Source organism: Nesoenas mayeri (genome assembly GCF_963082525.1).
Source record: "Nesoenas mayeri genome assembly, chromosome: 16".
NCBI classification, from domain to species: domain Eukaryota; kingdom Metazoa; phylum Chordata; class Aves; order Columbiformes; family Columbidae; genus Nesoenas; species Nesoenas mayeri.
In genome coordinates this window covers 8,563,130-8,579,494 of record NC_137562.1, presented here as the reverse complement: position 1 = coordinate 8,579,494, position 16,365 = coordinate 8,563,130, and the positions used below count along the sequence as shown (strand labels likewise).

At 46.4% G+C, this 16,365-nt stretch overlaps 1 protein-coding gene across 1 annotated transcript; it reads right to left on the bottom strand.

Moving 5' to 3' along the window:
- Positions 1 to 1,614: 1,614 nt before the first annotated feature.
- On the bottom strand, positions 1,615 to 13,845 carry SLCO4A1 (solute carrier organic anion transporter family member 4A1; the record flags this gene model as incomplete). Its single annotated transcript, XM_080354867.1, has 11 exons — positions 1,615 to 1,764; positions 2,571 to 2,719; positions 3,258 to 3,322; positions 3,680 to 3,852; positions 4,449 to 4,614; positions 5,209 to 5,404; positions 6,067 to 6,221; positions 10,652 to 10,763; positions 11,061 to 11,182; positions 12,011 to 12,101; positions 13,047 to 13,845. The coding sequence occupies 11 exons, from the start codon at positions 13,843 to 13,845 to the stop codon at positions 1,615 to 1,617; spliced, it is 2,178 nt and encodes a 725-aa protein (XP_080210993.1).
- Positions 13,846 to 16,365: the final 2,520 nt, after the last annotated feature.

Here is a 16,365-nt window from a genome sequence, read left to right as displayed (position 1 = left end):
TGAACACTTCTAGTTTTTCCAGTGGTTACTGGAGATGATCAAGAAGATAAAGGCTGAGAATTGCAGGCTTTGGAAATGGGAAGGTCACTTCCTTTGGGCTGTGCTGGAATGGGATCTGTGTATGGAAGAAGCTGCTTTCTTGACCATCAACCTGAAGATGGACCACGCTCCCAGCACCACAATCCCTGTCTGCAATGGGAACAGCTTCACCTCTGCTCTGATAGTTGGTCTTTTGCTAACGAAGGAGACAAATGCCCATCCTGTGTCTGCTTATGAAAGCAAAAATATACAAAACATACAAAACCATCTACAAAGTAATTCTAAGGAGCAGCTGGCACAATAGAAGCACCAGTTTTGCAGCTCAGTAATGTGGGTCCCATCCCTAGGAAGGTGGTTTATATCTATACAGTGTAGACTCCAGGGGCCACAGCCCCCTGGAGCTGTACCTGATCTCGTGGCTGTGCAAATACAGGCAGACTAAGCACCAGCCGTACCTGATTTGGTGTGAGAGGGAAGCCAGATATACACCCACCCAAATTCCACTTCTCACGCTCAGAAATGTCCCGGTCAATATTGCAAGTGCACATTCAAAGGTCGTTTTGGGAACACTGCCCTCTGTATTTGCAAGCAGGCCAGTTCCAAGTCAGCATCTCCTTTCCACAGGGCAGCCTGTCCTTAGGGTAAGCTAGCCCTTAAGCTAGCGGTCCAAAGACAAATTAAATTCATTCAGACTTGCCCATCTCCCCAACTTCAATGTCTTTACAGAGCAACCGAAGAGAAGCGTTGCATAGATCTGTATCTCATGTCTTCCCGCCCCAAACAAACAGCCAGAAGTTCAAGTTTTGCACAGTGCATTACAAAAGGCGTCACCTTTAAATAACGCAAGAAAAAAAATGAAGTGTCACCATGATGTAAACCCTGCGATGGAATGAGGCAGTGAACGTACAATGCTCGGCAGCTCTCGGGAATGGCTGCCTGTAGTGTATCGATGAATTTGCCAGACAAATCTCCTCACAAACCCATCTCCCAGTGCACAGGAATGTGAATTTGCATAACTAGATAACCTGCTCCTGAACAAAAGGAGCGATGCCTTGTGTTGCAGGAAGAAGGAGGACACTGCCAGGGCTGTCTGCTTTGCATATGGTAGTTTAAGAGCCAGTTGTCCCCATTGCAATGCAAACCACAGGACAGCAGGGCTCTTCCCAGGCTTAGGAAGTCTTAACAGGAATTTTGCTACAGTTGGCTTCACAACTGAGATATTAAGGCCCAGATCTTCTGGTGGTTTACAACCCACATGTTCCATTGGAGTTACCGGTGCTTATTTCCACGAGTGGAGAATGCAGTCCTTGGTCCTAGCTTGTCACAGACAAAGAACAAAGCTACAGCAGCCCTTTCTTTAAATAAAATTAAATAATTGCATATGGCATCAGCACACCATTTTAAATGTGCTTCTGCTGTTAAGAAAATAGCAAGCACACCAGCGGTTAATTAAATTATTTCTCTTGAACCGAAAAAAGTTATAATATTACTATTAATTTAAAACCCCCTAGGGACTGCATAACATCTTCTCATCATATTTTTGAGACTGAGAAAATCAATTCAACATGTGCAGTGCTATATATGCTCTTCAGCCGACAACGAAGGTTTGTGTTCCTGGAGGTCACAGTTGCCATTTTCAGATGCACCCGAGCTGCCTGGAGCTGATTCTGTTGGCGGGGGTTTGTAGAGTAAACAGGCGACTATAAAGAAGGTTGTCCCAAGTACCTGCAGCCATGAAGACATCCTGTTACTCTCTACTCCCCCTAAAACCAGGCGCCCAGCCCTCATTTGGGATGAGATTTGCTGACCAAGCTTTGGGGAAGGGATGATGCTGAAGGCCAGCCTGGGCAGCAGAACCAGCACACAGAGCCAGAGAGGGCAAAAATCTGAATTTAGCCTATAGCAATGGGAAAGTGAGAATTTGGAAAGGTGTTGAGTCTCACACGGACACGTGGAGCACAGAGCTCTGTAGATCGACACCGCCTGAGGCATTTGCTGGAAGGCTTTTGAAAGCCTCTTTATCACAGCAACTGCTAAAATCTACTGTCCAGTGCAAGCAGTTGTTTGGGAGCATTAAAATGATGGTTTTCAGCTAATAACCAAGAAATACATAGCTAAGTTCTCTTATTCTCTAGCAGTGATCCGGGAATGGTTATTTACAGCCTGCCCATAATGCCATCCCTCATCCTCAATAACACGCTGCAGTTACATATTTTACTCTATTTCTAGCAAAAAATCACTTTTGTAACTGTAGAGAGAAAAGGAGACATTTCATATGGTGCAACAGAAGCGGTGAGCCTAGAAAATAATAGGAATTTAAGAGAATGATGGTGTCTGGAGCACCATTACCTGGCAAGAAGCAAATGGAGCTTTTGCCGTCCCTGAGAACATTTATTGTGTGAAGGTCTAATGGGTTGCAGGGGGGGCAGATCAGGACAACCCAATTTTGTAAAATTCCCTTCCAGAGCAAAATGCTGTCCCCTAAAGACCTGTCCCCTTTATCAGAGGGTGAAGTTCACAGGCAGCATCACCTTGTAGACCAGTCCAGCGATGAGGGTGTATCGACTCATGGCTGAGTTCCGGTAAACGTAGCAAGAACCTTGTTCGCCACACTGGTCCTGCCAGAGCAGGCAGGATTTATCAATCATGGACCCAAACGCAATGGGGCCAGGGATGCCTCCTGCAGAAAGAGAGAGTGGACCTTCAGTTTGGGCAGCCCCTATGCGTTGGCTTTGCAAGATGTGAGGTGTTTGCAGAAAAGCATCAGGCTCTTCTGCTGCTACTGTGATAAGCAAACTCATCCCACAACATCTACAGCTGTACCCAGAGCCACAAGGTACCCAAAATACACTGAATTTCAAGATCTGAGAGTTCAGTGGGTCTTTCAACCATCCTGACCTACATGTCAAGAGACAAGCACAGGAGCCTTCGATGCCCCTGCCCCTTTTTTCTTAAAATAAGGACATGTTTCCTGGACTTTGCTCTTCAACGCCAGCTGTGAACGTTACAGAATCCTTCATTCAGTTTGCAAACCATATGCAAATGGAATTAGGTTTTTCTGAATGACAACAAACAAGAAAAAACATCCTCTTTTCAACAGCATGTGTCTTACACCCTTCTTTTCCAACCAAACCTGTTTTATTCTTAGGTAACAGCTTGGCACATGCTCCACAAAGCCAACAGACCATACCCATGCCCAAATTCAATCTGTTCCATACCTAGTGTTCGGACTACAATCCACTGGATCCCAAGTGCGAATGACCTTTGCCTGTCGGAGACACACCTGGGGAACAAAAGGGGATTGTTTAAAAACGCTACCAGGCTGCATGGCACCTCTCCGCCCCACAATGACATGTGCTTGGGTCCACCGTACTTTGGACCTCCAGTCCCTCTGGAGATTAAGGTTGACCCCAGTGCAGTGTCTCCCCACCACTGCTGAAACTGGGACACACACATAGGTGCCCAATGACAATGCTAAAATTTGCTTTCCCAGCTAGACAGAGCAGGGAATCAGTCCTGATGTCTCCAGGCTGTGAGTAACAAGGTGGTTCCCATCACACTGTCCCCATGGCTTGAGCCAGAAGGACAAAGAGGTGGATTCTTGCAGTGCTGGTGGAGGATAAAGCGATCCTGTGCTTACCGCAGAGTGGCAGTCAGAGCAGGAATGCTGCTCAGGAAGGTGAAGAGGATCACCACAAACATGAAGAAGAGGAGCAGGGGCCTTTTGGCACACGAGGAGGTGCATTTCCCTGCCTCTGCGACGCCGGGGCTGGGCAGGAGGGTTTTCTCAATGCAGCTACACTCCTGATAGACCTGGGAAGGAAAGGCTGGTGGGTGCTTTGCCAAGGAGAGTGTGGTGACAGTCAAAGTTTTAAAAAGAAAGAAATTCAAGGAGGGCAGAAACCAGACGGTTTTTGTCCTGGAGCAGAGTGAAGCAGAAATCAAGCTGCATTGTTGACACACCTCTGTTTCAGAACAGGTTATTAAATGAGAGAAATTAACTTTGTCAGGCAGCCCTTGAATGCTAAATGTCATCATTACCCTTCTTAAGCCTTTGTCTATCTCTACAGGCAACATGCTGGAAGGATGAGGAGTTGCATCGTGTGCAGTGAAGACTCAAAATAAGCGCTGTGACAGTGATTAGGTGCCTACCAAACCCTTTATCTGTTTGGGTGATTTACCACAGATTTCAACACAGTTTGACCCAAAGTGAGACAAAACCAGTTGGACACACTGAGAGAGGCAAAGCAGGGTATCATCCCAGGTGGTGTCTGGGAGCATCCATCCTGCACCGAGCTTTTACACTGATTTGCAGCAAAGCTCAAACCTGTGGACACTTTTGCAGAGCCAGCCAAATCACTCCAAAGATGTGTCACCGCCTCGTTAATATACAGTGCTGTCAGACATACCTTCTTGCCATTCCTGAGGTTTTTGGACACTCTTTTGCAGCCGGCATGGCAGGGAGAGTAATACATAATGTCATCGCTGCCGCAGACGGGGCTGTAGGTCTCCTGTAGGCAGTGACAGTCGGCGTTGCAGGCGGCTGTCAGGTTGAGGTGGCCATCAGGCAAAGCACTAAGAAAAACATGGTAATGGTCAGTGGAGAGACACTGAACAAAATTTTCAAGAAGGAAATGAGTAGAGCAAGAGGATGAGCAAGGGGCACCGCAGGACATGTGGTGGATCCCCAAGTAGCATAAAGCCAGATGTGGGACGTGTTTAATCTCACCCAATTTTAACCATGAATAGGAATCGTACCCTGGAGCTGTCTCTTTGCAACAGCTACCAAAGGAGTTTAAGTGACCAGCTCATAGGGAGACACCTCCACTTGGAGAGGAGATTCCCACTTTCAGTCCAATTTATCCCACTGGATAGAGATGGGGGATCCTGTGAAGGCAACTGAAGAGTGGAGCATCTCACACTCAGGCAGTGCTCATATCCTCTCCCTTCATAATGGGGGAGCCTCTTCCACAAACTCCAACTAGATGCAAAAATTAGGACTTTTATATTCTGAGTCTCAGCCTCAGTATCTGTCTGTAAGACTGACTGCATATCACCTTCCAGCCCCAACACATTCACACGACTACCACCAGCACGGTGTATTTGGAGTTATCCTTCTATTCTGACCAGGGCCATGCAGCACAAGACATATGGGATGATTGTTATTACCTTCCTTCATACATCTGAGTTACTCCTGCCATCGGCATGTTAGGGCAGTGAATAAAAAAAATGAATATAGCCAGCAGACTTGACACTGTGCAAAGTAAACATAATTTGATGATTCCTGAACAGCGGAGTTTAAATTTATTCACGAGGAATCCTCCCAGGAATGTGCCTCCCCCTCCGGCTGGCACAACTAGATAACCTGAAAAAAAAAAAGGGAAAAATAAAACATAAGCAAGTTTAGAAATGTCAGCAAGGAGTTTTCGTGTCTGAATACATTCACTGCAGCATGTCTGCATGAGAATAATCCCTTGGTTGCCATGTGGACTTTGCTACAGGAGGCGGTGCTCTGTAACACCTTGGGTAACATGGCATGAGCCTGGTCAGGAAGCTTTTCCTATCCAGAGATCTTAAAACAGACTCTTTAATGAGCACATCATGAGTATTGATGCCTGTTGGACACCACTTCTTCAGTCTATAATATGGGAATTAAATGAGAATCTTCCCAGTTTGGGGATGCTGACGAAATACATCCCCCAATTCAGATATCCCTCATTAGAAGAGACATTTAGTTAATGTTTCTGGTAATGCACTAAAAGGAATAGACCACAATTATTTTGCCTTCCTCTAGAGGGTAACAGATGGCTACAGAAATGACATGTTTCTTCTTGATGTCAGCAGACACAGCTCTGAAAATGCACTTGGTGCAGATGTGCTGATGCGAAATGATCCTAATACCTGAAAACAATAACCACTCTGTAAATGAACTGCAAAGCTTTTTTGTCTCCTTTCTAAATGAGCTACAGTGCTCTTGTATTTGTAGGCAAAATGGGAAAACATTGCAAAAAAACCTGGTTTCCTTACCAAAAAAGGTAGCGGCTTCAGAGGCACTTAAACTAAACTGAGACTCCAGGAACTTGGGTCCAAACGTGGACATCCCAGCAATGAGGGTGGCTTCGGTCGCTCCCGCTAAGCAGAGGAAGATGAAGGTGGGGTTCTTCAGAAGCAACAGGACTGATCTGGGAAGGACAAATACACTGGAATTGAACCACTGTGGCATATTTTGATTGTAGGTCTGTCCTTTATCTTCAAGTCAGAAGGACCACGTGTTAGATGAGGCAGCATCCCATCATGCTGCATCTCTTTGAAAGAAAAAAAGCAAAAGGAGGTAATTGGGGTTTGAAAGAGCAGTGAGCTTCAACACTTGGGCTTATTGAGCCCTGACAGCCTGCACAGTGTAGATGCTGGTACTCTGTGGAGATGGTCTCCATTGCAGTAGGGGATCAACAAGTTTGCCCTCAAACTCTGCTCTAATATATAATGTCTCTCATATGCCAGCTTGATCTGGCTCTTGCTCCTACTGGGAATTGTTCTGTCTTCATTCCTAAATGGCACAATACTGAAAGGACTCTACTTCTCATCAAATCTCAATGTTTTCAAGGTTTTATTAGTCCCTGATGGCAGCTAGCTTGGGAATTCTGTCTCAACCAAGATCAGGGAACAATGTTGTGCTACATCTTCAAGCACGCACATGCTACTCATGGGCACCATGTCCTCGTGAGAATAACAATCTCTGATAACTGTGGATGTTTTGCAGCTCAGGGGAAATACCAAGCAAGCCTTTCTATATGGATGAAACACCTCCAAGACACCTTATATCTCACTGGAAAACATAAAGCAATCTTTCTCTCTCAATTTAAGCAGTTTTACTTTAAGCTTGATGTACAAGTTGAGCAAATACATTTTATTTTCAACCCACCAGGATTTAGTAGAGAGCCATAGATATGCCTGAAAAATTGCCATGTGTCATTTATATGCAGAAAGATGATCCAGCAACAATTCCATCTCTGAGACACAGAAACACCCTCAGGCACATGGAATGGTCTCAATTATCTTTTGCTATCTCGGATATTGGACTAAGAGCGTTGACATTGCTTTGCAGGGAGTGTTTTGTAACAAGCCTGAAATTCTGCTGCCTGAGTTTCCCCAAGCCTGGCCTGACCCAGTCCCACAGATCATCCCATTTCTGAGACAGGCACAAACCCATCATCCCACAGCGATGGCAGCGACAAGGATGCCATGAGATGCTCACTGAAATGAAAGACACAGCCACTTACCACCTACTGCTTTGAAATCAGAGAAAACCTACTATACTAAATGGAGTGAGAGATGTGCTGAGGCTCAGCACCAGATTTACACAATTTTACCCACAGAAAGCGGAGAATTTCATTATACCAAAACAAAGAAGCTGAAAGAGAGAAATACCACGGATTCTTACACCTCGATTACAGTGGGCTTTATATAAACCGTTGTCTAGCTGTTGGGATTAGTTTAATTTACTAAACTATTTTCCAGGAATGATCTTTTTGACGGTGCTTTATTTGGAAGCACAAAGCCTAATACCTTAGTGAGAAAACACTTGTCGATCTTGTGGCTGATGGAGAAAATGTACAATGCCTTCAACTATTTACAGTTCAAGAGAAAAGAGAGGAGTTGTCTCCTGGCACCAGTGTGATTTTGTGCCTGTTGGCCAAAGGCAACAGGTTAGACTTGCAGGTAGGAAAATGTAGAGGAACTCTTTTCAGTGCTAAGAGTAAGAACTTACTCATGTAATTTAATATCTGTTTGTAGACAGAAGATGTACTTGTGAGGAGCTACAGCATATAAAACCTTACCAAAGTGAACAGGGACGTCTTCACTGCTATCAGTAGGGCTTCAAACACACCAAAAAACCACTTAACTCTTGAACAGTCTTGGCTGCCCTCAGTTCTTGCAGCCAAAGGGATTTTCAGGAGGCTCAGCACTGCCAAGAGAAGAATCCCACCATCTATAAAAGCCTGACCCTGCAAGTCTTTACTGATATGGACACACACAGGTGCTGTGTCCTCATGTAGTCGTCCTGCAACAGAGTCCAGCCACAATCTAATGAGTCAATAACAATAGACAGATATTTATACAATCCTAGAGCATGTGAATGGGCACTTTTCCAGCACATAAAAATGACACTTACTGTCAACACCACCAAGGGAACAGGGGGCAGCACATACGTCCTGCAGGAATGTAAACCAGCCTCCCTTTGTATAAAGTAGTAAAGCCATGGGACAAACTGAAGCCCCATCCTGCCAACTAATCCAAGAGGGATGAGTAAATTATTGCCCGTGGCTTCTCATATAAAAGATCAGGGCCTAACAGACCAGTGAGAGATCCCCACAAACTCCGTCCTGTAGCTCACTAGGATAAAACCTCCTCTCCTGGCACAGCTCTACGTGTCTTCTGTTTGAATCCCTCTGCACTGACAGCAGGGGTTATTTCATGAGACCAATCATATGGAAACAGAGAATGGAAAATGCTATTTTATCAGGCCTTTTCAACCCAAGAAGTCTCTTCAGGGCAGAGGATTAAGCTGTACTGGCCACATTCCTCTAAGCTCCTGCTCTTAGGCAGCACTGTGAATACAGCAATTCATTAAGCTAGCTTAGAAAGGACCTGACAGCACAAACTAGTATTTTATTTCATCAGTATTTCTGCTTATCTTATTGAGACTTAGTGTCTGTACTGTGAGAAAATGTGCAGCACTCAATCCCTTACTAAAACAAAAGCAACAGTGTCCTCTGGCCTCGCTCTCCAGCCTGGCCCACGTGTCCCCAGGAGCCGCACGCACAGATGGGATCTCCTCTTTAATGCAAGTTTCCAGAATAGCAGCCCTTTAAGGCACTTCCCTTTTATTAATCAAAAGCAGAGAACACCAAAGTCCATCAGGCTTTTGCTTCCAAACACAAACCACACTAAGGTCTGAACTGATTTGAATTATCTGATAGGAGTAGCCCACCTTCGGGTATTTGTTCTTCAGAAACAAGGGGTGAAAGAAGATGGTCCTGGAGGAGGACTGTATCCATGCCTGCTGTCAGACCCCTGTTCCTGAGGAACAGTGAGAACTTTGTTCCACAGAAGCAAGAAAAGCATCAACCACTGAATTTCCTCCATCTCTGCTACCCTGTTTGTGTTGGTTTTAGTCATAGCCTTATCATTATTTAAATGAAGGGTTTGATTTTAATTTCCGTGCAGAGATTAAGCTGTGACCTCGGAAAATGGCACCCAGTCAAGAATGCCATTTAATAACAGTATTGAAATCTATTCAATGTAATATTCTTCATAAAACCGCCTTAACCCCTGGTAAACTTCCTAAGAAATCTCCAAGAATTTCAGACCAGTGTGTAATGTCATGTTGACATAGCACAGAGCGGCTGTTGCTGAAAAGCCCATCTTGAGCACCTGCTTCAGCCCTTCTCTGCGGCACGACGGCAAACGCCACAACTAAAGTTCAGAAGTAATTGCTGGCAGTGGCACAAGGTTTGGCAATACTGAGTGTTTGCCTTTGCGTGGGGCTGCCATCTCGCCTGGATGCAAACTCCTCCCTAAGAACAGTCACGAGAAAAACGAAAAAAAAAGAAAAATCCCCTTATTGACTGCAAGCTCTGAAGGGAATCGATAGGCAGATATCTCTGCAACATCCACGGCTTGCACACCAGCTAAATAAAGCTGTAAATAAAGCAGTACCTCTCCCCTTGCCCTCATTCTAGAATCATAAAATCATTTAGGTTGGAAAGGACCTTTAAGATCATCGAGTCCAACCACTAACATCATTGTCAAGTTCACCTCTACACCATGTCCTCAAGTAGCATATTTACATGTCTTTTAAACATCTCCAGGGATGGTGACTCCAGTGCTTCCCTGGGCAGCCTGTTCCAATGCCCAACAACCCTTTCCTTGAAGAGATTTTTCCTTATACCCAATCTAAACCTCCACGGGTGCAACTTGAGGCCATTTCAACACAACTCAACACACACAAAATATAAATCATAAAATATTTCAAAGATCCATAGCAAATGTTTCCAGGATAAAGGGCCACATTTTATTTTGGCCACTCACATGTTCCCACCCAGGATCCCTTTAAACCATTTCCTAACCAAACCTCCTTTGGTACCAGTGTCTTTACTCACAGCACAGAGCCAAGCAGCGGCCCTGTGATTAAGCACATTGCTGTGTCACTGCTTTGCAAGAGAGATAGGAAATAGTAACACAGAAACAGTTGCTGGAAAATGCAAAAGTAGAATAAAAGAGAAAAGGAACTGAAAGCTACAGTGCAGGATATCTTGTTCCCTGGAACTGGAACAGAGCTATCAGAGTCAAGGTTTTGTTTACTCTCTTTTCTCAATAAAAGGACAGAACATGGACTTAACACAAACAAAAGCAGAGGAAAGGAAGAAAAGCCCCAAAGGGACTGAGAGGAGAGGATGTTGGAAAACACCCAATTGGGCCAGGTGAAGCCAGAGACAAGCAAACAGGTAGAAATGATGCTGCTGAGGAGAGGGAATGAGACCACAATGCCTGAGCATCTATCACCTCAAGGCTGGCTCCCTCAACCCCATGCACTGGGTGGATTTCTCACCGAGGCAGATCTTTAACTGTTTTCCCAAAGTCCGGATCTGATGCTTTCTTATGGCTCCCGTCCTTTAGCTGATGAGCCTCTGACACCCTCATAACAATATATCGCTGGGATCCTGAAAACGAAAGGCATATGGGAACAAGGAGCATGTGAGACACAGGATGCAGATGCAACCAAAACGGTGGATTTGCAGGGGGAAAATACAATGTGACATCCTCCCTTTGCCAATGCCTGCAAGGGAAGAGCAGGGAAACAGGCAGCTGGAAAGCCATGGGGGTGAAATCCATGTAGGAATTAAAATTTAAACACTGGAAGCTCTTCCTCTGCCCTGTGTCCTCAGCTACAGGCGTGCAGAAGGATGTAAACCCCAAGGTGAGCCCCAAAGCAGCCCAAATTCTCTCGGGCCATGTACCTGGGAGGCGCTGGGGGTACCCCAGGATGGGGATAGAGATGAGGAGGGAGGCAGCTCCGGCCCCCAGGAAGCCAATCCACCATGCCCCCACCCACAGCGTGTTCTCCGGGGCGATGTCAATCCTGTAAGAAATGAAGCCGAAAGGACACAGGGAGAGAGGTGGCGGTTTGGAGCGGAGCGGGACAGCTTGGCATGTCTTTTGCTGAAGCTGGCAAGGGCTGGGGGGCACAGTGGGACATCAGCGAAGGAAACGGAGCTCTGGTCTCTCCCATGGTGATCTGCTGGGGATGCCATGTCCATCATCCACAGCACTGCCTGCCTTATCAGAAAGCATAACACTTAACAAGCCCCAGAAACTACATCCTTTAATTCTTCTCTAATCTCTGGCTCGCACATTCACCTCTCCCCATTTCATTTGTGCTTTGGGGCTTGCTATGATCCTTATTCCACCACAGAGCCACCCTTTGCAAGAAAACTGGCAGAAACAATTCATTCCAACCCCTGGAAACTCACTCCCCCTTCCTAACCCATTTATCTGCCAAAGAGCCTGTAAGGAGATAAGAATAAATCACAAATACACAGAAGCAAGGAAGGACTAAAGCATCCCGGCTGGATTACCAGGAGGACGAGCAGCACTGCTGGCAGCGTTGCCTCATGAGGGAAGTCATTCAGAAAATTCACCTGCTGCTCGCAGCCTCGTTAGCGCAGGCAGTGCAGCGTGAGGAAGGATTTAAGCTGACAGGTTTGTCAGCAATTTTCTTCCAGCAGCAGCACTAATGCAAACCACCCTTCCAGCCTCTGCACTCCTGCAGAAACACGGCTGAACTCCACGGGCATGTTTCCACCCAGCCACCAGGTCATTTCTCCAGATTGTTATTATTGGTTTTTTACCCCAAAGGAAACGTATAGCATAAAGGAAAAGGAACAAGATTATTTTTTTAACGACTTACTCTCTGCCAATTTCAGTATAAATATTTAGAAACATTCCTCCTACCAGATAACCCGCTGCAGGCCCAAGGATTGCAGCAGTGTAGAAAACAGCTGAAAGGGAAAACAAGCGGTGTTAGACAAATGGCAGGATTTCAGCCAGGGATGCTGCGGAGCATCACTGGTACTCAGCATCCCCTGCCCCACTGCAGCCTGATTCCTTCCTGGATTTGGGATGCTCAACCTCCTGCTGCCTCGAACCCCTTGCCCTAAGCCACTGAGAAACAAAGCCAGACAGTTTTAACGAGGGAAACATTTTCATCCAGCCTGGGAATTTTTATAGCACGGGGCAGGTAAAATTGGTTCAGTGGAAAACCATATTTAGGTAGTTACTGTTTTATGCTTTAGCAGGGATGTAGCTGAGCCCACTGCTGGTGTGATGAGCGGCAGAGTTGTCTCCCCACTGACAACACGCAATGTCTACACTAAACGCGGCATCGCAAGCACTTATTTTGGTTCACTGCTGTGCAGAGATCATCACCTTACTGATAATCTCCTTGTGATCTTCTTCTCTCCCTGCACAGCCTTCTGATTCAACAGTATGGGCAGACTGCTAAATTTTGAAATTGCTACAGGGTCAGCACTTTCAGCAATTTCACCCAACAGGACTGTAAGCATTTGGCAATTGCTGTGTGATCAGCGATACAGAGCAGAGGAGTGAAATGAACCTCTTCTCTTGGCTGTGCTTTGCACCAGCAGCATCTGAGCAGCTCTCCCCAGCCAGCCCTGTGCCGGGAGCAGAAGGCACCTTCTGATCTGCAGGGCGTGCACTGCAGGAGTGAAGATACCCAGCTGCACTTACAGTTCCTGTCTGTAAATAATCAAAATCACCCCAGCAGCTGCCACTTCCCTCTGATTACCACCTCGCCCATCATTGGGAACAAAAGACTGGGAGGACTTCTTTGTGAAACTGTTCAATGGGGGCCGTTCAGTGCCAAGGCAGCTGGACCGGCTCTCCCTCCCATGGCCCAGCTGCCCCCCCGCCCCGGCTCAACTCACCAATGTACACAGGGGAGTAGTTAGTCTTGACGTTTTCATCTAAATAGGTGACGCCGAGCGTGTAGAGCGGCGTGGCTCCCATCCCATGCAGGAACTGCCCCAGCATGAAGACAAACCTGTAACTGGAGAGGCTGGAGGCAGCCTGGGCGCAGGGCAGGCTCTGGTTCCCTCCGCACACCCCCACCTCTGCCGCCGAACGCGCCTCGTACCGGCCCGTGGTGAAGTGGGGCAAGGCAAAGAGCAGGGAGCCTAAGCCCATGACTAGCACGCCCCAACCCAGCCAGCGCGGTTTGTGGCCGTTCCCCCCAAAATAGCTGACAAAAGTCAAGCAGACGCAGGCGGCGATGTCGTAGGAGCTGGCGATCAGCCCGCTCTGGTAGCTGCGGAGGTCGAAGCGTCGCTCGATGGAGGTGATGACCGTGTTGATGAAGCCGTTCACTGTCATGCCTTGCAGGAAGGAGGCCATGCAGAGGAAGAACAAGACGCCCTTGGAGGTGTTGAAGAGCTGTAAGCACCCAGGGCTGAATCCCCCCCAGCCACATGCCAGTTCCTCCCCTTCGGCCGACACGTATTTAATCCCTTCGCTGAACTGGGGCTCCTCCTCTCCTGGGGTGGTGGAGCAGAGGGGTTTGGCACACGAGTCAGAGGGGCTGGGGACACTGGAGGATGCGGTGCCATTGCTCAAGGGGGTGCCGCAGGTCTGGCCAGCATCACCGGGAGGAGGAGAAGGGCGGGAGAAGTCAAGTGTCTGAGCAAAACAAAAGCCATTTTCTCCAGTTGAACTCTGGGGCATTGCCATGAAGGGGAACACAAGAGTCAAGTGGCAGGTTGAGCTGGTGTTGGTGGCTGAGGTGGCTTCGTGGGGTAGCGAGGACCTGCCTGCCTGGGAGATGCAATTTTGGGCGCTTACATCAGCAGCGTGATGGCGAGAAGGTCTGAGCCAGAACCATTCTGTCTGATCTGTGAAGAGAGAATTTTTACACATGCCTTTATATCAGACCTTTCTTTCTTTTTTCTTTTTGGTTTTGTTTTGTTTTAATAAGTATTAGCATTTCACTGCACAGTTCAGCTGGATGTGTGCCCTCTGCACACATGGGAGGTCTTGGTACCCCAGGTATTGGGGCACCATTAACAACACAGAAAAGAACAAAACATTAAAGACCATTAAAAAAAAAAGTCAAGTCTAAAGGCAGTATCTGTACCAGCTGAAGCCCTAAAAGCCCTCCTCTAAAAGCCCCTGGCTAGATGCTGGACCCTCACAGCCTTTGTCCCCTCCTTCCCCTGCAGGGAACAGCACGCACAGCTACAAGTTTCCCACTGCTAAAAGTCCTTTGGTCTCTTTTTCACAGTCTGCCAATAACAGTTTATAATTATCCCGAAAAGTTTCCACAGTCAGATTGGTTTTATTCCAAGCCCTCGGATCTGTTTACAGCTATTCAGTAAAAGCCTTTCTATAACTAATTAGACTACATGTCATTTCAGAGTGAGCTGGAGGGCAGAGGCAGCTGACTCTAACCTGATTACTGATGCCAACGTGCCTTCTTTCAAATGGTTCCTGCGCATCCCAGCACCTGATCACGCCATCAACCAAGAGCATTTTTTCTTAAATGCCTTGGCTGAAATATAAATATGAAAACAACAAGGTTCTCCCTTGAATGCTGGACTTATATATGCAACAGATGCTAGCCAAGAACCATTTTATTAGAGAGCATCTTCAAAGCATCCTGTGTTTCCCAATATTTTTGCCAATATCTGTTCAAGAGGTTCCTGAAAAATGTTCCTCTTGAAATGTCAACCGTCCTCATCAATAGGGAACAGGAAAAACAAGCACTTGTTTCCCCAATAAAATGAATCTTGTTCAGACCACTGTAACCTGGGAATATTGCTGCCTTTGGTGAATAAAGGAAAACTCATCTGTGTGTTGCTGGGAAAACTTACTGACATTTGCTTGGTAGATAATGGTGTGCACTGATGTGCTTCCCTATACCAGCAGTTCTTGCAGGCACCAGGGCAGGAGGACTTGGCAGAACATAATGCTTAAAGCAGCATGCAGGTCCTGCTCCCAGCCCAGAATAAACCACTTGCTGCTTTAAAGATCAGGTCAGCAGCGCTACAACAGGTCTGGGCCTCCAGGCAATTTAAACAAATGAGATTCACCTTTCATTGACAAATAATTCTATCTTCATTACCCTGTCTGGGGAGCAGACTGCACAGAATATTTCAGGGTCCAGATTTTAGTAGGAATTTGATGATTGCACAAGGGCAGGGTGAGCTGGGCAGCTAGGAGGGCACAGCTTTTACAGTCTATGCTGGATTCCTCCAGGTAACTTGTACTTTTGCTGGCTGAGTATAGAGCAGGATGACTTTGATGTGTAACATGTAAATGCAAAAACTAACTGCAGGCACTGAATTTTTGCTGCAGAGACAGACTATTGTAGTACACTGGCACAAAAAGATAACGCTTAGGATGCAAGACTATATTTTTTCACTTTTTCATCCCTCCAGCATCCTTATGACTCTCACAGCGCTAAATCTATTGCCTCATCTTTGGATACAATATAGAAAACAATAAATAAGAGTGCCTTAGCACTCTATTAAAGTCAGATGTGATTATTAGGTACTGGATCAGGCTCTAAGGCATAGAACTGGTCATGTTACCCCAGTGTAAATCAAACGCGTCTCCTGCACAGCAGCCAGCTGCACACTGCCCATATCAAACATAAGTCTGATCTTATATTTGACCACTTGGAAACAAGTTTGCTTGGCTGGGGACTGACTCTGTTATCACTGATTTCAGTAGATAAAAAAAAGCCCATCGCTGTTAATTACCTGATGCGACCAGGAGCCAAGAAGTCCCCAACTGGTGCAGTTTCATCCTGGAGGAAACACTCCTACTGCCTCTTCACTGGCACTGTGTTATCTCCTCTGATATTTCATTAATATATATTGATACTTTAATATTACACGAGTCAAGGAAGAGATTACAGCTTTTCATTCAAGTTTTCTTTTCCTTGAAGAACCAGGAGTCTGGGCCACCAGACCCAGGTGATCACATCATCCTCCCCTTTGATTGTGGTCACCCTTAATCCTACCCTTAGTACTACTCTTAGTCCTAGCAGTAAACACGGGATGAAACATTGCCAAGAAAGCAACCAGGCTTTCCTCCAAGTGGCAGATGTTTCCCCTTCTCTGCTCCCAAATCTTACATCCTTGCCACGTCCCGATGGACCTGGGCTAACGACTTGTACCCAGGAACTCTGGGCAGGAACAGGTTCTGTCCATCAAGCTGCTTTTCATCTCTCAAAGTGTTTCTAAACCA